Here is a 22,452-nt window from a genome sequence, read left to right as displayed (position 1 = left end):
TAATCACCAGAGAGACGAACACAAACTGATGGCATGGGCTGGGCTGTTCCCCGCCTTTGTCTGTCAGACCAGCTAGCCTGTCAGTTAGTGGCTAATGCTAGCTCTGTCAGAGGTTTATAGCAATGTAGTTCAGGCAACAGAAGGGTGTTGCGCTCTCCTGGGATATTCGTTCACATTTACCAAACATCCACAGTACCCTTTTCTCATATTTTTGGCTGATCGCTGTGCTCCAATATCATGTACCAGAAGTGTGAATGGTATGATCCAATGCAAACCACAGAAGCACATGGCTACTTTGCATTGAGTCTAAGAACACTATATGCAACAGCATATTTTCCAACAGAAGAAGCTTCAATGTATCGCCCCCACAATACATTGACCCTCTCCAATGGGTCGTGTTTGTAATATGGAAAATGGGAGCCAGGGTTTTGTGTGGAGCCAGCAGAATGTATAGAATTAGCTTTTGGAGACTGAGTGAGATATGCCCTGTCTTCACTCAGTGTATCCATTGCTTAGGAGGAAGAGGGGCTGTTTCAGTCAGTTCTGTTAGCCTGAAACTGTTCAGCCTTTTCTCTAAGAGTTCCCTTACAACACCTCACACATTACAAGAGCAACTTGCTATGAGGTTAGCTGTCAGAGAAATCCAATGCTTTAGAAATGGTATTAAGAAATTAGATTTGAACTAAGCAAACACACTTTATATCTAAAGTGCTTACATGCTAGATTAACAGGGTTGAAGATTTCCAAGGCACTCTGCGCCCATTGACAGCAGATTAGAATTAAAAGGCATTCAGGAAAGTGTATAATTTTCCGACTGGTAATCACAAATGACAGCAACTACCTCGATACAGCCACCCCACAAAAGCATGAATAAATTGGCTGCCGCAGAAAAAGCCTGCTCTAGCCTCGGCAGGCAACATCAAACGGCTTCCAACAACAACAGTCAGAAAAGAGACATCGTGCTTGATTAAGACACGAAGTCGATGACTGCCTTATTCTGGTAGGCGTAATTTAGTTGCTGGGGCCCCCACAATGCAAAACGGCACTCTGTCATGATAAGAAACGAGCTGGGTCGCGGCGTCTCAGAGTGAACAGTGTGTAATTAGCCTCAATTAACATTTGACTAAATGGCTGTCTCAGCGAGTGATGGAGGGGGAAGCCACTGTAGCAGAACGATGCTTATGTGTGTTCAGCCAGGGAGGACGCAGTGTCTGGGACTGAGGAGGGTTGGACGGCCCTTAAGTCAACGCTGCAAACTACAGTATGCCTCATTTCCAATGGATTTGTGTTAGAAAAAAATCCTTAAACGAAGAACTTTTTTTTCTTCTTCTCATAACTGCACTGTGATTTTATCACAAAACTAGCACTAACAGGTCCCGATCGTCATAAAGGAAAAAAATTGAATTAAATAAATACCTGACGCAACAATGCTGTAACATTAGTAGGAGGAGATATGCACCTTTTCAAATGATTTGCCACGGATATAAAGCGCTCCTCACGTCATCGTGGTTAACAGTTGGAAAAATGGCAGAGTGATACAGGGAAGCAACAGCATTGAAGTCCTGTATGGCAATACTTCGAGAAGTTAAATGAGGTGTTGTTGAAATGCACATTTTGCGAGGTGGAATTGAACTGTAGTGGTAGTGCAAGTGCAATGCTGAAAGGGAGGCACCGCGTGAGACCCAACCTGTTGCTGGCAGTAGTGCGATAAGGGACGGAGTGAGAAAATCACCATATGTATGTGACCAATAAAATTTGATTTGATTTGACAACGCAAGTTACACAAATGATTGCAGTTGATATGTAGCCATTGTTAATGGTAGAGAATGTTGGCTTCAATGCCTTAATGGTATGTCTAGAACCAAACTACAAGATGTCAAAAAAACTGTGACCGCCCGGATGGAGAAATAACAAGTAACGATTACTCTGCAAGTACAAAGCGCGAGCTCTCAAACACCATATGTGGCGTTGTCGGATTGTTAGATATCTATGAACACAATGTCATGCATCACTTCAACAAGCCATCACATTAATGAGAAGTGGGACATGAAGTCCCATGTACTGACAACTGATAGCATAGAGGCACAGAGAAAAACTACCATCGTTGCTGAGGGGGTGGGAGACGCAGTAAGATGAGCGCCATCTGGTAGGTCACCAGGATTGTGGTAGATGGAACTACATTGCCGCCTAGTGGTCATACACAGGACCATATCTGAATTGTCAATTCACGTCATTTTCTGATTTTTTTCTTATCATTTAAACAATTAAAAAAATATATGTTTTAAATGTTAAGAAAAATGTTAGATTCGTCACATCCCTAGGCGCTTATATGTGTGGATGGTTTAATAACTCCTTGTCAAGCAATGTATGGCTGCTAGGGCTAACGAAGCTATGGCTAATGTGTTGCATTCATTACTATATGCGCACTAACAACAACTAGTGACAATTTGAGGACAAGCACCAAAGTGCAAGGGGAAGCTGAAACAGTACTCTTAACTTGTGTGGCTGCCTTGCTTCTTTTCCTCCCTCTAACATTTCTAACTTGCTCCCATCATTCCTTCTCCCACACCCATCTCAGCTCAACAATTGTTCTGTCTCTCTCTGTTCCCGCCTTCATTTTTTCTCCCTCCCTCCCTCCCTCCCTCCCTCCCTCCCTCCCTCCCTCCCTCCCTCCCTCCCTCCCTCCCTCCCTCTCTAACCCTTCACCCATCACTCCTCCACTTGTCCTCACCATACTGCAGACTTTCTCTCTCTCCCACCCTCTTGTTCCCGCTCTCCTGTCTGACCTTTCAGACCCTCACCACTCCCAATTGTCCGTCAACATTACCTCAGAACCTGGTAATAACCGTGGCAAGAGTTTACCCCCTCTCTCACACATGCTCGCGCACCCAAACTGTGCAAATAGAAAGTGCAGGCACACACACACACACACACACACACACTCAAATACATAGATTCTCTAGCACATGGACATACAGTACCACTCAAAAGTTTGGACACACCGAGTCATTCAAGGGTTTTTCTTTATTTTTACTATCTTCTACATATTAGAATAATAGTGAAGACATCAAACCTATGAAATAACACATGGAATCATGTAGTAACCCACATTTTTTTAAACCAAATGATAACTTTGCACATTCTTCGCATTCTCTCAACCAGCTTCACCTGGAATGCTTTTCCAACAGTGTTCAAGGAATTCCCACATATGCTGAGCACTTGTTGGCTGCTTTTCCATCAGTCTGCAGATCTACTCATCCCAAGCCATCTAAATTGGGTTGAGGTTGGGTGATTGTGGATGCCAGGTCATCTGATGCAGCACTCCATCCCTCTCCTTCTAGGTCAAATAGCCCTTACATAGCCTGGAGGAGGTGTGTTGGGCCATTTTCCTGTTGAAATTTCATGGTATATCGCTACAGAATGCTGTGGTAACCATGCTGGTTAAGTGTGGCTTGAATTCTAAATAAATCACCAACAGTGTCACCAGCAAAGCACCACCACCCCAATTCTTCACGGTGGGAACCACACATGTGGAGATCATCCGTTCACCTTCTCTGCGTCTAAACAAAGACACGGCGGTTGGAACAGATTTTCACCGGTCTAATGTCCATTGCTCATGTTTTTTGGGCCAAGCAAGTCTCTTCTTCTTATTGGTGTCCTTTGGTAGTGGTTTCTTTTGCAGCAATTCAACCATGAAGGCCTTATTCACGCAGTCTCCTCTGAACAGCTGATGTTGAGACGTGTCTGTTACTTGAACTCTGTAAAGCATTTATTTGGGCTGCAATTTCTGAGGCTGGTAACTCTAATGAACTTATCATCTGCAGCAGAGGTATCTCTGGGTCTTCCTTTCCTGTGGCGGTCCTCATGAGAGCCAGTTTCATCATAGCGTTTGATGGTTTTTGCAACTGCACTTGAAGAAACTTTCAAAGTTCTTGACATTTTCATGATTGACTGACCTTCATGTCTTAAAGTAATGATGGTCTGTCGTTTCTCTTTGCTTATTTGAGCTGTTCTTGCCATAATATGGACTTGGTCTTTTACTAAATATGGCTATCTTCTGTATACCCCCCACACCTTGTCACAACACAACTGATTGGCTCCACAAATGAATTTAAGGCACACCTGTTAATTGAAATGCATTCCAAGTGACTACCTCATGAAGCTGGTTGAGAGAATGCCAAGAGTGTGCAAAGCTGTCATCAAGGCAAAGGGTGGCTGTTTGAAGAATCTCAAATCTAAAATATATTTTGATTTGTTTCACACTTTTTGGTTACTACATGATTCCATATGTGTTATTTAAACCGAAAATTCCTGCACAAACTGTAATTAACCGTCTCAGGGAAGCTCATTGCATGCTCGTCGTCCTCACAAAGGTCTTGACCAGTTGGTCATCGTAACCGACTTCAGTGGGCAAATACTCACCTTCAATGGCCACTGGCACGCTGGTAGAGTGTGCTCTTCACGGATGAATCCCGGTTTCAACTGTACCGGGCAGATGGTACCCATTGAGCATGTTTGGGATGCTCTGGATCAACGTGTACGACAGTGTGTTCCAGTTTCTGCCAATATCCAGAAACTTTGCACAGCCATTGAAGAGGAGTGGGACAACATTCCACAGCCTACAATCAACAGCCTGATCAACTCTATACAAAGGAGATTGCTGCATGAGGCAAATGGTGGTCACACCAGATACTGACTGGTTTTCTGAGCCACGCCCCTACCTTTTTTAAGGTATCTGTGACCTACTGATGCATATCTGTATTGTATTCCCAGTCATGTGAAATCCATAGATTAGGGCCTAATGAATTTATTTCAATTGACTGATTTCCTTGTATAAACTGTAACTTTGAAATTGTTGCATGTTGCGTTTATACTTTTGTTCAGTGTAGATATACGCATTGGCATGCACGTGAGGATACTGGATCACCTGACCTGGCCTTGAATATGAAATACAGTGCACAGCAGGGGCATTGAGGTGAGGAAAATGGGAAGAGGGAGGGAGAAATAGATAGTTAGAGAGCAATGGTAATAGATAGTTGGGGGGGGGGCAGAGACTATGCTGATACCAGCAGTTTTTGTCTGGTCAGCCTGCAGCACTTCAAAATACGATTTGAGAGAATGAGGCCATACACACACTCGTGCACACATTCATACACACTCTTGTCATATGCACACACAGCAGCTGGCTCGTTACCTCTAAATAGCTGTCAGTGCATGCCTTATTTCATCTTTCTAAACTTTTTTTTAACAATTTCTGGTGTTTTTATTCTTGCTTTAGGTCATACAGCCCAATTTGCACTCCTAGACAGACAGACAGACAGACAAACACACACGCGTACGCTCTCTCCTGTGTGACTTTTGTGACTGAACAGTGAACACCGATACATCTAGCGATAGCCCGTGGAGAGCTCAGAAGAACTCACAACTCCTCACCTTAGCCACACATACACACACATCTGCCCCACAGGCAGGCACAGTGCGTATATCATAAATCATAGCTGTCACAGGTTTTACAGCTCCCTCTGAAAAAGGGAAATGGATGATGGTGGCAGCCACCCAGCACCCTTGAAGAGAGAGGGAGAATGAGAGAGAGGGAGAAAGATATTTTTTAGATTTTTATTGAATCGGCAGGAGCGCAGGTGTGTGGTCTTGAAGAGATACACAGTCGACTAATATGGTGAAATGATGGATACTACATTACTCCCCTTTTGAGCAAGGTACCTGACAACATTTCAACCATGTTGGTTTTGCCAGATTACTAACCATCCTATGGGGGTGTCATGCAGTACTGTTGTTTTTGTACCGTCAACTATTACTTCTATCCCATGCATCAAGTGTTCTTTTCATCTCTTATTGTCTTGTTTTGCAAAATTAAAATGCAGGGTTAGTGTTGAATTTTCACCCTCTTTTAAAGCTTTAGGGACACCTAGGTCAGGTCCGAATGTCCAGCTGGCACCTGCAGCTTGTAGCAGGGCCTCCTAAACGCATTGGGAGATCTGCTCTTATTGAAGTCAAATTGGTGTTGGCAGGCTAATTCAAACAGGTTATTGGTCATTAGTGAAACCAAATTGAATAATGGAGTCCGAGATGGAGGTTTGCATGGGGGATACGGTTGAGCTGTGCGCGTGAGGGGGGCACGACAGCGGCGATGTTAGGCGGCCACGCTCCTCTCCCCCATACCCCGGCCCATCAGTTTCAACCCGACAAAACAACAGGCCCCCCCTCTCCATGAGAACCCCAGTTCATTAGGCCCCCGGTGGCCCCACACGTGTACCCCATTATGGTGCATTAGCTGGTCACCGCCCTGGGCAACTGGACCGAGATAGAAACTGGACAGCGAGGAAGAGCGATGGGCTTGAACATTTCAAAATCCCTGACTGGTTCACTTTCGAATTATTTTACAATTCCCTCCATTCTCAAAGTAAATCACTGATCTGCCATGGTTTGGTTGACAAAAAGATATTGGATAGAATCTAGAAAAATTGCCGTTGCCTATCAAATAGCACAAGTCCGTGATCAAATCAAATCAAACTTTATTTGCCACATGCGCCGAATACAACAAGTTTAGACTTTACCGTGAAATGCATACTTACAAGCCCTTAACCAACAGTGCAGTTCAAGAAGAAGAAATGTTTTACCAAGTAGACTATAATAAAAAGTAAGACGATAAGAATAACAATAACGAGGCTATATACAGGGGGCACCGGTACTGAGTCAGTGTGCGGGGGTACAGGCTAGTTGAGGTAATCTGTACATGTAGGTGGGGGTGAAGTGACTATGCATAGGTAACAAACAAACAGCGAGTAGCAGCAGCGTACAAAAGGGAGGGGGTCAATGTTAATTTTCCGGTGCCGATTTTTATGAATTGTTCAGCAGTCTAATGGCTTGGGGGTAGAAGCTGTTGAGGAGCCTTTTGGTCCAAGACTTGGCGCTCCGGGTCCGTTTGCCGTGCAGTAGCAGAGATAACAGTCTATAACTTGGGTGACTGGAGTCTCTGACAATTCTATGGGCTGACACCGCCTATTATATAGATCCTGGATGGCAGGAAGCCTGGCCCCAGTGATGTACTGGGTCATTTGCACTACCCTCTGTACCGCATTACGGTCAGATGCCACGCAGTTGCCATACCAGGCGGTGATGCAACCGGTCAGGATGCTCTCGGTGGTGCAGCTGTAGAACCTTTTGAGGATCTGGGGACCCATGCCAAACCTTTTCAGTCTCCTGAGGGGGAAAAGGTTTTGTCCATGATAGTGATAGTTCGTTGGTGATGTGGACACCAAGGAACTTGAAACACTCGACCCGCTCCACTACAGCCCCGTCGATGTTAATGGGGGACCTGTTCGGCCCGCCTTTTTCCTGTAGTCCACGATCATCTCCTTTGTCTTGCTCACATTGAGGGAGAGGTTGTTATCCTGGCACCACACTGCCAGTTCTCTGACCTCCTCCCTATAGGCCGTCTCATCGTTGTCGGTGATCAGACATACCACTGTTGTGTCGTCAGCAAACTTAATGATGGTGTTGGAGTTGTTTGGCCATGCAGTTGTGGGTGAACAGGAAATACAGGAGGGGACTAAGTACACACACCTGAGGGGCCCCAGTGTTAAGGATCAGCTTTGCAGACATGTGTTGCCTACTCTTACCACCTGGGGGGCCCGTCAGGAAGTCCAGGATCCAGTTGCAGAGGGAGGTGTTTAGTCCCAGAGTCCTTAGCTTAGTGATGATCTTCGTGGGCACTATGGTGTTGAACGCTGAGCTGTAGTCAATGAACAGCATTATCACATAGGTGTTCCTTTGGTCCAGGTGAGAAAGGGCGGTGTGGAGTGGAGTGCGATTGACATTGCATCATCTGTGGATCTAGGATGTCCAGGAGGTTGCTGTTGATGTGAGCCATGACCAGCCTTTTAAAGCACTTCATGGGTACTGATTTGAGTGAAGGGGCGGTAATCATTTAGGCAGTTTACATTCGCTTCCTTGGGCACAGGGACTATGGTGGTCTGCTTGAAACGTGTAGGTATTACAGACTCGGTCAGGGAGAGGTTGAAAATGTCAGTGAAGACACTTGCCAGTTTGTCCACCCATGCTTTGAGTACCCGACCTGGTAATCCGTCTGGCCCAGCGGCTTTGTGAATGTTAACCTGTTTAAAAGGTTTTGTTCACATCAGCTACCGAGAGCGTTATCACACAGTCATCCAGAACAGCTGGTGCTCTCGTGCATGCTTCAGTATTGCTTGCCTCAAAGCGAGCATAAAAGGCATTTAGCTCGTCTGGTAGGCTCGCGTCTGAGCTTCCCTTTGTAGTCCGTAATAGTTTTCAAGCCCTGCCACATCCGAAGTGCATCAGAGCAGGTGTAGTAGGATTCAATCTTAATCCTGTATTGACCCTTTGCTTGTTTGATGGTTCATCTGCGGACATAGCGGGATTTCTTATAAGCGTCCGGATTAGTCTCCCGCTCCTTGACAGCGGCAGCTCTAGCCTTTAGCTCGATGCGGATGTTGCCTGTAATCCATGGCTTCTGGTTGGGATATGTACGTACAGCCACTGTGGGGACAACATCATCGATGCACTTATTGATGAAGCTGATGACTGAGGTGGTGTACTCCTCAATGCCATTGGATGAATACCGGAACATATTCCAGTCTGTGCTAGCAAAACAGTCCTGTAGTGTAGCATCCACGTCATCTGACCACTTCCGTATTGAGCGAGTCAGTGGTACTGCCTGCTTTAGTATTTGCTTGTAAGCAGGAATCAGGAGGATAGAATTATGGTCAGATTTGCCAAATGGAGGGCGGGGGAGAGCTTTGTATGCATCTCTGTGAGTGGAGTAAAGGTGGTCCAGGATTTTTTTCCCCCCCTGGTTGCACTTGTGAAATGCTGGTAAAAATATGGTAAAACTGATTTAAATTTGCCTGCATCAAAGTCCCCGGCTACTAGGAGCGGGCTTCTGGGTGAGCATTTTCTTCTTTGCTTATGGCCTTATAGAGTTGGTTGAGAGCGGTCTTAGTGCCAGACCTGAAGGAAGGATGTGTTTTAGAACAGTGTCATTCATTTATTTGAACTGTTGGTTCATTTTAAGAAATTCATTCTGTCTGTGCGTCTCTGAGGTTTTAGAAATGATTTCAAGTATTTGCTTTTGACCCAGACTCCAGTCTTCACTCCAGAGCTAATCTGCTCCATGTGCTGTAGTGAGGACGCAGTTTTGTAAAACTTAGAGGGAGAGTGTGTGTGGTGTTAATAAGACAAACCCCTAGTGTTTTGAGAGGTTTGCATGTCTGCGTTCGTGTGTGTGTGTGTACCTGCAACATGTATTCTACCTTGACTTTCTCCCATTATAACCTGCTCTCTCTCCTGACCAGCCGCTCCATGGGACCTGTGAAAGGCAATCTCACATAAAACCATCAAATAAAAAAATCATATTGATACTCTTTTCTCTCTGACTCTCAGTTTTTGGTGTAAGATGACCCCTATTTTGCTGTTAGAATACACATGTGGATGTATTTCTTGGGGGAAGAAAGTTGTTTTCCCTTATTCCGGAAACTTCTGCATAGAGATTTGGATTGAACAGTGTCTTCTACTGGTTTGCTCATGTGGTCGTGGTATATTTGTATGCAGCAGTCTGTATTGGTGTTTCTCTGTCTATGGTCCTGAAATAGTCAGTTTTGTTAGCCTGTCCGGGTGTGCAGTAGATATTTTCAGTTTCACTAGTGTGCAGCATGTTTTTTTTGCGCTTTCGTTTCTGTGTCTGAGTGTTTACAACAGACGCAGAGCTGCCAAGCAGGCCTAATTCCTTGCTCGTCTCGTGTCTCATACATGCTGTGGGCGGTCACACCAACATGTCTGACCATTGGGGATTCGAAAATCGATGGCAGAGAAGGGGCTTTCTGTATTAAATGTGCTCTTAATGCAGTTTGTGTCGGTGAGGATTTCTTCAGTGCTCGGGCTTAAGTCAGTGTTGTCAAGCTTTTAAAGGCAGCATGAAAGGAACACTAAAGAGAAAGCTCCTCCAACAACAAGCAGTGGCTGAGAGGCACATCTTGAGTGGCTTTTTTTCGTCTGAAAGGCTGGGTTGTTTTGATTTACGGTGGGGGAAATTAGTTGGAGGGAGAGGTTATGGATTCCCATTTAAAAAGTGGCATTAGCTAAGTTCTATGTCAAATCAAATTGCATTTGTCACATGCGCCGAATATAACTGGTGTAGACTTACCGTGAAATGCTCGCTTGAGAGCCCTTCCCAACGATGCAGAGTTTAAAAATAATAGTAACACGAGGATATAATATAATAAAATACACAAGAATGGTGCTATATACAGGGAGTACCAGTACCAGATCAATGTGCAGAAAGAGGTAGATATGTACATGAAGACAGGGTAAAGTGACTAGGCATCAGGATAGATAATGATAAAAGTAAAATAAAGAACAGAGTAGCAGCAGCAAATGATGAGTGTAAAAGTGTGCCGCGTAGCTCAATCAAAATAAAGAGCAGGCCATTTAGGGTGAATTACTAAGTGGTGCTTCACTGAGGGAGAGCCCCTGACCTGAGCTCTCATGTCAATGTACAAATAAAAAAAACAATCAAATTGTCAGTAGACCAATTACAAGCAATCACCCTGTTAATTGACCAATCACAAGCCACAAGCCCTGTCAGACAACACCCTTTCATTTGACCAATTACACCCATGGCACTGCCAATGCTCCCATAAGGCTGTTAATCATTTTCTGTATTGTGGTTACAGGTTGCAGACCTTTTTTGCTCCTGACCATAGAAATGTATACATTGACCTTTTTTTTCCTTTGTGGATAGTAAGTGTAAATTGCAGACTTGTTGGACTTAACAGAATACTTTGTTGCACTGGACAGAAATGAACTTATTTTCATGCACCTCTGCCTTCATGTTGTCTTTACTCCTCCTCTCTTCCCCCCCCCCCATCACTCAACCTCTACCAGCGTTTGGCTTGACTGTTCACCTCCCACTGCCTTTCAAGGGCAGGCCTATCCTTATTTCTCTGTTTTAGGAGACAATGATTCTCTTGTACCTAGAATAGGATTGCATTTTCTGTTTCTCTCCTCTCCCTCTCTCTCCATTCACCCTTTCCCTGTTCCGGCGGCTGCAGCTCCCTCCACGGAAGCGGCGTGCTTTCGCTCCACCGCAGCGAAAGCGAGGGATGAAAGACAAATCAAAACACCTTATTTCCCTCAGGCCCTCACGCCGTCGTGATTGAATTTGAGTTTTCTCATCTTCTTTCTCATCTTTTCTCTCCCCCTCCCTCGCCCCAACCTTCCATTGAAATACTTCTGAAACCAGCTCCTTTCACAACTGGTGGGATATGGTATTGTTTGGCGTAAGGAATAAAGAAGAGGAGCACACATCTACCAGTGCAAGACATCTAACCCGATAATAAGTATCTAATAATCATAAGCATAATCTACTGGTTAAGCCACACATCTTTAGCTTTGAGACTGAATGTTATGCCACCGAAGTCAACGTTGTTCTTTTAGTTTAAATATTTTGGCAATCGTTGTAGTTGTGTTGCCATCGTGTCAATGACTCGCCTTTCTTACTTTCCATAGCCAGAGTGGAACACTGATATGACACGCTGATCGTTGACACCAATTTGCGCCCAACAATTTTAATGCTACAGAACACCCTATTGAATCATAGGAATTTGGAAGGAATCTCTCTCTTAAATCTGGTATGAAAGTTGAGAACTGGGCAGGACCAGTGGTGGAAAAAGTACTCAATTGTCATACTTGGGTAAAATTTCTTATATTAAGCAAACCAGATGGTATAATGTTCTTAGTTTTTTATTTATTCCCCACCAAATATTGTAACAATTAATCTTCTCCTTTCCCCCTTCTGATAACCAGGCGGCGAATCGCATCTCTGCATGTCTGTAAGACATATCAGTGTGGATGACGGATCACCACCTCAAGCTGAACCTCGGCAAGACGGAGCTGCTCTTCCTCCCGGGGAAGGACTGCCCGTTCCATGATCTCGCCATCACGGTTGACAACTCCCTTGTGTCCTCCTCCCAGAGTGCTAAGAACCTTGGCGTGATCCTGGACAACACCCTGTCGTTCTCCACTAACATCAAGGCGGTGACCCGATCCTGTAGGTTCATGCTCTACAACATTCGCAGAGTACGACCCTGCCTCACACAGGAAGCGGCGCAGGTCCTAATCCAGGCACTTGTCATCTCCCGTCTGGATTACTGCAACTCGCTGTTGGCTGGGCTCCCTGCCTGTGCCATTAAACCCCTACAACTCATCCAGATCGCCGCAGCCCGTCTGGTGTTCAACCTTCCCAAATTCTCTCACGTCACCCCGCTCCTCCGCTCTCTCCACTGGCTTCCAGTTGAAGCTCGCATCCGCTACAAGACCATGGTGATTGCCTACAGAGCTGTGAAGGGAACGGCACCTCCATACCTTCAGGCTCTGATCAGGCCCTACACCCAAACAAGGGCACTGCGTTCATCCACCTCTGGACTGCTGGCCCCCCTACCTCTGAGGAAGCACAGTTCCCGCTCAGCCCAGTCAAAGCTGCTCTGGCACCCCAATGGTGGAACAAGCTCCCTCACGACGCCAGGACAGCGGAGTCAATCACCACCTTCCGGAGACACCTGAAACCCAACCTCTTTAAGGAATACCTAGGATAGGATAAAGTAATCCTTCTAACCCCCCCCCCCCCTTAAAAGATTTAGATGCACTATTGTAAAGTGGTTGTTCCACTGGATATCATAAGGTGAATGCACCAATTTGTAAGTCGCTCTGGATAAGAGCGTCTGCTAAATGACTTAAATGTAATGTAAAATGTAACCCAATTTTCATCATATCCAATTGGTTGTTAGTCTTGTCCCATCGCTGCAACTCCCGTACGGACTCGGGAGAGGTGAGGGTTGAGAGCCGTGTGTCCTCCAAAACACAACCCTGCCAAGCCGCACTTCTTCTTGACACACTGCACACTTAACCCGGAAGCCAGCCGCACCAATGTGTTGGAGGAAACGCCGTACACCAGACGACCGTGTCAGCGTGCATGCGCCCGGCCCGCCACAGGAGTCGCTAGAGCGCGATGTGGCAAGGACATCCCGGCCGGCCAAACCCTCCCCTAACCTGGACGACGCTGGGCCAATTGTGCTTAGCATCGTGTCTGAATGTGTCCCTGGCTGTCCGTATATTTTAAAAACAAGAACAACAAGGGGCCTCCCGGTTGCGGCCGGCTGTATCGAACCAGGATCTGTAGTAACGCAGCTAGCACTGCAATGCAGTGCCTTAGACCGCTGCGCCACTCGGGAGGCCCCTTGATGTTCTTGTTTTTAAAATGTACGGACAGCCAGGGACACAGTCAGACATTATTTACAAATGCAGTATTTGTGTTTAGTGAGTCTTCCAGATCAGAGGCACTAGGTATGGCAACACTTTATATGAATAGGTACGTGAATTGGACCATATTTTGCTGTCCTGCCTGAGCATTCAAAAATGTAACAACTACTTTTGGGTGCCAGTGAAAAATGTATGGAGTAAAAGGAACATATTATCTTCAGGAATGTAGTGGAGTAAAAGTTGTCAAAAATATAAAAAGTCAAGTTGTTTTTTTGGGTATCTATACTTAAGTAGTACTTTAAAGTATTTTTACTTCAGTAGTTTACACCACTGGTCAGGATGCTCCTCTCTACATCGATTACTTTTTACAGCCACTGACCCATGTGGAGCAAAAAAGCAGCTGGTTAAATGCGGCCTCTGTGGATTGACTGTGGGCAAACACTGAGGCCAAACAGATGCAGCTGTGCTAACACTGGGTCTAAGCAGGGCTGAGCTGGCCATCCAGCACTCTGGTACCCCGGCCTGGCACCCTTCATCTGGCTACTGAGGCATAAAGTGATGCCACTAATACCCTAACAAGACTTTTCCCTCAGATCATCGACAGACAACTTATTAGTTAGTTGGGCTGAATGACCAGACAGGTCTCTGGTTCTGCCTTTGTTGTGTCCTTGGCCCTAACTCACCACTGGATTTTATTTGTCCTTACAGCTTAGTTTTTATGAATGCTGTAGATGCGCTGGCCTTAGATTGGAACAGATCTCATGGCTGCTTACTGATTCATGAGCGGCTGACCCGAAGCGGTGAAACGGCTCTGAGACCTCATAATAAAAAGCGACGGGCGCACGAGCCAGCCTAAATGGGCGAATCTCGAAACCTCTAATCGCCAAAGAGGCATTTAGCGTTCAAGCCTTCGGGTGAAATAGGGTACAAGGTGGGGAGGTGCGGGGTGGGAGGGGGAGGATGGGGAATCATTGGACGAAGGAAGGACACCTGGCTGGAGTTTGACTTGGCTACCTAAAACATATAATCCCTCCTACCCCCACCCAACTAACCCCCTCACAACCGCCCCTTTTCATTTTCAATCATAGGACTGAGTATTAGTCTTTAATAGCGTCATAATTGTGCTAGCATATTTGCTGTCACCCACCATTAGCCAAGATTAATTAGGCCATTTAATTTAGCTTAAAGTGTCGGTCATGAGGAATGGTGCATGGGAACAAGGCAGAGAGCTGGAATCAGCACAATCTGCTCCCCATCATCATCACTCGCTCTCTCTCATTGGGTTCACCATGATTTCAGCACTCCTGCTTTACTTCTGCTGTAGTTTTAGGGGGACCAAGCTGTTAGACCGGCACGTGTGTGTGTATTGCGTGTGTCTCCAGTTGCATTCACCTCTTGACTACTAGGATGTTATTATAAAAAAGAAATTCTCATCGACTTACTTCACTAAAGGGCTGATGTGAAATATTCTATGCAATGATTTTTTCTAGTTGTTGAAGTTCTAGTCTAAGTGGTTCCATGGAAGGACGACTGTTGTACACATGGCCATCATAATTTCTACATATGTTACATACTATAGCTGCTCAAGGATGAAGACCAGTACATTGGACTGGGGAAAACAGAAAATGTATTCCCATAAGAGAATGTGATTATTAGCGAAGAGCATTTCTTTCTAGGCCAGAAACAAACAACGCACTCCCTTGGGTGTTCATGTCTGGGCCTGGATCTGGGCTATGTTCAGTACGAACATGATCAACACTGCTATTTAAGACTGGAATTGGAAAGTTGATATATGTAGTAGAATTATTTGTTACTTCTTGGTAGAAGATTCAAATAATTCATCACATTTGGGAACAGCCTTATATAAAATTCGACATAAATTTAACAGGTTCTGAAAACACACAGTACCAGTCAAAAGTTTGGACACCTACTCATTCAAGGGTTTCTTTCTTCTTTTTTTTACTATTTTCTACATTGCAAAATAGTAGTGAAGATGTCAAAACTATGAAATAACATACATGGAATTATGTAACAACCAAAAAAGTGTTAAACAAATGAAAATATATTTTAGATTTTAGATTCTTCAAAGTAGCCACCCTTTGCCTTGATGACAGCTTTGCACACTCTTGGCATTCTCTCAACCAGCTTCATGAGGTAGTCACCTGGAATGCATTTCAATTAACAGGTGTGACTTGTTAAAAGTTGGGGAATTTATTTCCTTAATGCATTTGAGCCAATCAGTTGTGTTGTGACAAGGTAGGTGTGTTATAAAGAAGCTAGCCCTATTTGGTAAAAGACCAAGTCCATAATATGGCAAGAACATCTCAAATAAGAAAAGAGAAACGACAGTCCATCATTACTTTAAGACATGAAGGTCAGTCAATCCGGAAAATTTCAAGAACTTTGAAGGTTTCTTCAAGTGCAGTCGCAAAAACCTAGCACTATTATGAAACTGGCTCTCATGAGGACCACCACAGGAAAGGAAACCCAGAGTTACCTCTGCTGCAGAGGATAAGTTCATTAGAGTTAATTGCACCTCATATTGCATCCCGAATAAATGCTTTGCAGAGTTCAAGTAACAGACACATCTCAATATCAACTGTTCAGAGGAGACTGCAGCAATTCGACCATGATTCATGCAAAGAAACCACTACTAAAGGACACCAAAAAGAAGACACTTGCTTGGGCCAAGAAACACGAGCAATGGACATTAGACCGGTGGAAATCGATCCTTTGGTCTGATGAGTCCCAATTAGAGATTTTTGGTATCAACTGCCGTGTCTTTGTGAGACGCAGAGAAGGTGAACGGATGATCTCCGCATGTGTGGTTCCCACCGTGAAGCATGAAGGAGGAGATGTGATGGTGTAGGAGTGCTTTGCTGGTGACACTGTCTGTGATTTATTTAGAATTTAAGGCACACTTAACCAGCATGGCTACCACAGAATTCTACAGTTATACGCCATCCCATCTGTTTAATTGGACTGTCATTTGTTTTTCAACAGGGCAATGACTCAAAACACATCCCCAGGCGGTGTAAGGGCTATTTGACCAAGAAGGAGAGTGATTGAGTGCTGCATCAGATGACCTGGCCTCCACAATCACCCAACCTCAACCCAATTGAGATGGTTTGGCATGAGTTGGACCACAGAGTGAAGGAAAAGCAGCCAACAAATGGTCAGCATATGTGGAAACTCCTTCAAGACTGTTGGAAAAGCATTCCTCATAAAGCTGTTTGAGAGAATGCCAAGAGTGTGGAAAGCTGTCATCAAGGCAAAGGGTGACTACTGTGAAGAATCTAAAATATATTTAAATTTGTTTAACACTTTTTTGGTTACTGCATGATTCCATATGTGTTGTTTCATAGTTGATGTCTAAACTATTATTCTACAATGCATAAAATAGTAAAACAAATAAATAAAAACCCTTGAATGCTTAGGTATGTGCAAACTTTTGACTGGTACTGTAAATATATTTCTTCAATGTCCCCAGAGTAATACATATTTAGTGCTTTAACAGTAGATAATTTTCCTCTTGAGATAGTTAGGGCTCACAGGCAATCCTCTAGTACAACTGTGTGTTCTTGATGTATGACTTAAAGATTTCAAGTATGATTGCAGTAGAAATCTCCGTAGAAATCTTCCAGGTCTTTCCTTGGTGACTGATGGCCAGACACTGCATTCACCTGCAGAGAACCATCTCGCACAGATACCAAGTGCATGAACCCAATTCTGCTCACCTAGAAATCCATCGGCTTTGATGTACGGTACAACTGTTCGTGTACTGTAGTGCATTTTCTACTGCCGGATAAATGGCAGTCTGTGTCAGGCCCGGCTAAAAGGCATGACCATGTCAATGGCTGTATATCTCCCGGCAGGCAGCTGGAAATGAGGTCTAAATGGACGGATATTAAAGTCACAATACACTGCTTCCGACTATTACGGCCTGTCACCACCGGGCCCCCTTTCCTCTCTCGCCCAGATTAGTATTCACCTCTGAATATTTATACACTCACCGTAGGCTTAACCTGGCTGTGGCGTTTTCCTCTCACTGCACTGGTTGTGGGTATGGGTGTGTGTACCTATGAATATTTTGATTTTTTTTTTAATGCACTTTCAGCAGCCCCTGCCCGTTAGGGAAGGAACCCAGACATCCCCCCCCCACACTCGGTCCCCTCTATTATAGTTGTACGTGTTTGTGTCTTCACGTGGGCACGTGTGTTATTTGTGGTAGAGACATCTAGGTTGAGTTTGACTGACCGTCCCTTCCTCTCGTGTTGCTCTCAGGTGGAGCCGGAGCTCGGCAGCCCCGGCCCCAGCAGAAGCTCTTCATCATGGACGTGGATGAAGAGGAGAACATGAGTGAGTGTGTCCGTCTCTCTTTGTCCAATTGTCTGTCTGTGCCTGTGTCCATTTGTTCACTTACCGGATCCCCTGCTTAGACACACACAAAGGACATACACAAACTACAAGCACCGCACATAAGGAAACCTCACTGCAGAACTCCATAAATTCCTTGGATTCAACTTATATTGCTCTATGCACACCCTTTAAAAAAAAAAGTCATCCTCACTCACACATTCAAATTTAATTGGACATTTTGGGAGGAATCTGAGCCCTGAGCTCCAGCAGCCGTGCGTATGAATGAGTCTCTGCCCTAGATCCCCACCTCTCTGAACAGACCGAAGAAATGGCTGCCTGGTCTATCCCAGGATGAAATGGATGGTTGCCATTTCACGTACCGGTTTCACACTGAGGGCCTGCTGACAATGTCACCTTCATTACAATTGGCCGATTTCTGTACATTTTTTCCAAAACGCCAGCAACTGGCTCAAAGCAGAGTGGGACATTTTATGGAGTTTTGATACCGGGACTATTGTTATCATTTATCTCCAGGTTTAGTTAGCCACTGTAAAGATGGCTACAAAACATATTACTTTGAGCAATGGAAATGTGTAATTTACTTGAACACCAGGAGGAGTTTATCATATTTGTTTGTTCCTCAAGTATGCTCACATTCATACCGGCTGGATTCCAGTTTGAATAACAGTGTTCGGAACATACCCACTGATATGCTCACTGATATTCAAAATACGCAAAAGCGTCGAAATGATATTAAGGTACTCGACTGAAATCGACGAGACATTTACATTTTCTGTAGCTGTACTGAAATGAAAGTAATTAGGCCCAAGTATTAATTGACTCATCAAAGTCAACTTTCACTTTTGTCCTCAAAACAGCCTCAATTCGTCGCGGCATGGACTCTACAGGGTGTCGAAAGCGTTCCCCAGGGATGCTGGCACATGTTGACTCCAATGCTTCCTAAAATGTTCAAGTTGGCTGGATGTCCTTTGGGTGGTGGACCATTCTTGATACACACGGGAAACTGTTGAGCGTGGAAAAACCCAGCAGCATTTCAGTTCTTGACACAAACTGGTGCACCTGGCACCTACTACCATACCCCGTTCAAAGGCGCTTATATCTTTTATCTTGACCATTCACCATGTGAATGGCACACATACACAATCCATGTCTCAAGGCTTAAGAATCCTTCTTTAACCTGTCTCCTCCCCTTCATCTACACTGATTTGAAGTGGATTTAACAAGTAACATCAATAAGGGATCATAGCTTTCACCTGGATTCACCTGGTTAGTCTATCACGGAAAGAGCAGGTGTTCTTAATGTTTTGTACACTGTCTATAATGGCAAAAGCCACTTCTTAATGTTACAGTATTCATGCCTATGGTTTTTCTCCTTTGTAGTTATTACCCATACATCCCCTTGTTAAGACTCTTTCTTGCCTGGCTTGTGCATGGCTACCCCAGAGTCCACCAGCCTATTCTCAATGTGTCAGTATTACTCCCCACTTCAAGACCTCCTCCAAAAAGCACTCACACACTTCCATGTTGCGTAATGTATACATACTGTACCTTAAATCACATGAGGCAAATACATATCTGAAAACTGTCTTGGAATCAACTACATCCAAAGTAAATGAAATAATGTACATTTTCGTTTGAGTGGAACATCCTTTACGGCTATTAAAGAACATCCTTGAACAAGGCAGTTAACCCACTGTTCCTGGGCCGTCATTGTAAATAAGAATTTGTTCTTAACTGACTTGCCTAGTTAAATAAAAAATAAAGAAAAAAGGCATGGGCACATTATAAGGAGGGGGTAGGGCTCCATATTAGTCTGGGTATATAAGAGACTAGAATTTGGAAACGCGTGAGAGCAGGATTTTTTTGTCTTGCTTGTGGGATGTGCCCTCTATTTTAGTGTGCAGAAACTTGACGAACATCAGCGCCTGTCTGAAGCTACGGATTCTGTGTTCAGAAGTCAATGGAAACCCCAACAGAGCCTCTGAAGAGCTCTGATCTCATCTAGTTTGAAAATGCATAGTTTGATATGTTTTTGAAAAGTAGAGCTCTGCGTTACCAGAAAGTAATGGTTATCAGATCAATTAGGTTGTCTAAAGATCTAAAAACGTCACGGAGGTTTGTAATCTCAGGTTGGACCCTTTCATCCTTGTCAGACTTTGTTGGTCTTGCGGAATGTGTCCTCTTTCCTTGCTCTTCCTCGCACTCTTCCCTGCACCCTCCATCTTCCCAATAAACCCTGTAATTTGCACTGCCGGTTCTCTCTCCCCTGAGTACCGAAAGGAGTAACCTATCAAGCCTTTGCTGGAGGATGTTATAAATGAAAATTTTGCCAACATTCCATCCGCTTTGTCAACAGGACCAGGTGATGTGTGTTCCTTAGAATATTCTAGAGCTGCAATTCCACTATGATGAGAGCTAGCGCAGCACTCTAACGCCAACCTATCATTTAAAAGCCAGCAGATAAGAGTAACGATACTTGTGGGGTGAAGAACAGGTAATCAAATCTGCCTGTAAAGTGAAGATCAGTGTGTTCGTATGCGTGCGTGTGCGTACCCCAACTCTTCCACATATTTTCCCCCTGACCCCTCCCTAAACTGACATATCAACAGAAACCTGCCTGACCAAGGCTAGCAAATGCAAATAGTTCTCCCTTATGTAGAGGGAGGAACTCAATATTTATTTTGTTGTGCTGGCCTAATTTTTACAATATTTCCCATCACTTATTTCCCCATTTACATAGTTATTGTATAGATTAAATCCTTCTTGCAATGCTATAGAATCCAACTTCCCTTGAGTATCCAAGAAAGTACAGTCCTATCATTATGACAATTATTGGCTATTTTGGCGAAACTTAATTGCTAAATGGATTTTCCTCATGAGATGTATGTTTGATACTTTGGGGTCAATGTAATATCAGTTTAAGCCTCTCTAACAAATAAACATAGCACACATCACCAGTTCAGTTCCAAAGAGTGATATAGGAATCTATAAATTTTACATTTACAAGATCCTGCAACGAAGGCGTTGTAAGTTACTCTTTCTGGGCACCGCAGGTTCGAGCAGCACCGATGTAAAGGAAAACCGTAACCTGGACAACGTCTCCTCCAAAGAGGGGGAGGCTGTGGCTGAGCAGCTCCCCAACGGCAGTGGCGGGGGCAGCAGGAAGCGCCCCTTAGAGGAGGGAAACAATGGCCACACGCACTCCAAGTTCCGGGCCAAGAAGCGTAAGAAAACGCCAGGCCCGGTTCTACCCAAGAATGCCCTTATGCAGCTGAATGAAATTAAGCCGGGGCTGCTGTATAAGCTGCTATCTCAAACGGGTCCAGTCCACGCTCCCGTGTTTGTCATGACCGTCGAGGTCAATGGGCAGCTGTTCGAGGGCTCAGGTCCCACCAAGAAGAAGGCCAAGCTGAATGCGGCAGAGAAGGCACTGCGCTCCTTTGTCCAGTTCCCCAATGCCTCCGAAGCGCACCTGGCTATGGGCCGGACACTGACAGTCAACACAGACTTCACATCCGACCAGGCCGACTTCCCAGACATGCTCTTCAACGGGTTTGAGACGCCCGCACCGCCCGAGGACTCCTTTTACCTGGGCTCCAATGGCAGCGGCTGCTTAAACTCGCTGGGAGAGTACTCCATGCCTTCTACTCCAGGTGCTAACTTAGCCCAGGCCCTGTTGCCCCCTCCCTCATCCTTCACCTCGCCCTCGAGCGGCAAGAACCCTGTCATGATCCTCAATGAGCTGAGGCCGGGTCTCAAGTATGACTTTTTGTCCGAGAGCGGCGAGAGCCATGCAAAGAACTTTGTCATGCAGGTGTCGGTGGACTCACAGCAGTTCGAGGGCTCTGGACGAAACAAGAAGCTGGCCAAGGCCCGGGCCGCCCAGGCAGCCCTCTCAGCCCTCTTCAACATGCAGCTGGACCAGACGCCCTCCCGACAGCCCATCCCCAGAGAGGGACTGCAGCTCCACCTACCCCAGGTAAGAGCCCAAACCTAGGTCTCTCTGAAGTAGCCCTCTCTGCCCCCAGTCAAGACCCTTTTAGAACAGGTCATAGCACCAAAATTGTATCTGCACTCACTGACTGTGAAAAAACCCCAGGGTGTAACGTTTTTAATGGGGATGAGTGACACGGTTTATACTCTACATGTAATGTTTTCAGGCGCTGAACAAAGGAATCACGGCACTTATGCCCTCAAGCACAAAGGTCTAACACCCTAGAGTCCAAAACAGAGCTTCCCCAGAAAGTATGCCTTCTCTCTAATATATTATGGATAGCCAAAACACTTATGCAAGGCTTTCTTAAAATGTTGTGATTTTTTATTATTAATATGGGAGTGCATTAAATATTTATAAATATCCGGATGTTTTGGTCAAAGAAACCCATCTGCTGAGAATGAGAGTTTGAGAATAGGTCTTTGTTATATTGTAAACTGGGGAAACTTTCTATTGGCTTATGTGGTTTTAAAACTGAGGACACAAAGGTATTTTCACAACTGGAATTAGCAATATCTCCTCTCTCTTAATTATAATATCTTTGAGCTTATCTAAAGAACGTCAGTGTCTGTCACATGCCTCTACTACCTCATATTTTAACCTGTTGGGGCTACAGGTTAGCAATGAACCCCGAGCCGGGATTGCTAACAAGGCTGGAAATTCAAAACATCAAAAATCGAATAATTTCAATTTCTCAAACAATCAACTATTTTACACAATTTAAATGATAAACATCTCCTTAATCTAACCACATTGTTCGATTT

The 22,452-nt window shown here is 44.8% G+C and overlaps 1 protein-coding gene across 6 annotated transcripts in view; it reads left to right on the top strand.

The window, feature by feature from the left end:
- The window catches only part of LOC106586125 (double-stranded RNA-specific editase 1), a 196,831-nt gene that overhangs the window by 138,084 nt on the left and 36,295 nt on the right, over positions 1-22,452 (top strand). For 4 of the 6 annotated variants that reach the window (XM_014173014.2, XM_014173015.2, XM_014173013.2 and 1 more), the window contains 2 exons: positions 17,599-17,673; positions 20,748-21,673. In XM_014173014.2, coding sequence (XP_014028489.1) covers positions 17,646-17,673; positions 20,748-21,673 — 954 coding nt within the window. In that variant the 5' untranslated portion in view covers positions 17,599-17,645. Of the gene's footprint in view, positions 1-16,551; positions 16,593-17,598; positions 17,674-20,747; positions 21,674-22,452 lie in introns of those variants that run through there. The other 2 variants (XM_045707803.1, XM_014173012.2) reach the window with 2 other exon arrangements.

Source organism: Salmo salar, chromosome ssa25, assembly GCF_905237065.1.
Source record: "Salmo salar chromosome ssa25, Ssal_v3.1, whole genome shotgun sequence".
In the NCBI taxonomy this organism is placed as follows: Eukaryota; Metazoa; Chordata; class Actinopteri; order Salmoniformes; family Salmonidae; genus Salmo; species Salmo salar.
The sequence above is the reverse complement of the archived record's forward strand: the minus strand, read 5'-3'. Positions and strand labels throughout refer to the sequence as shown.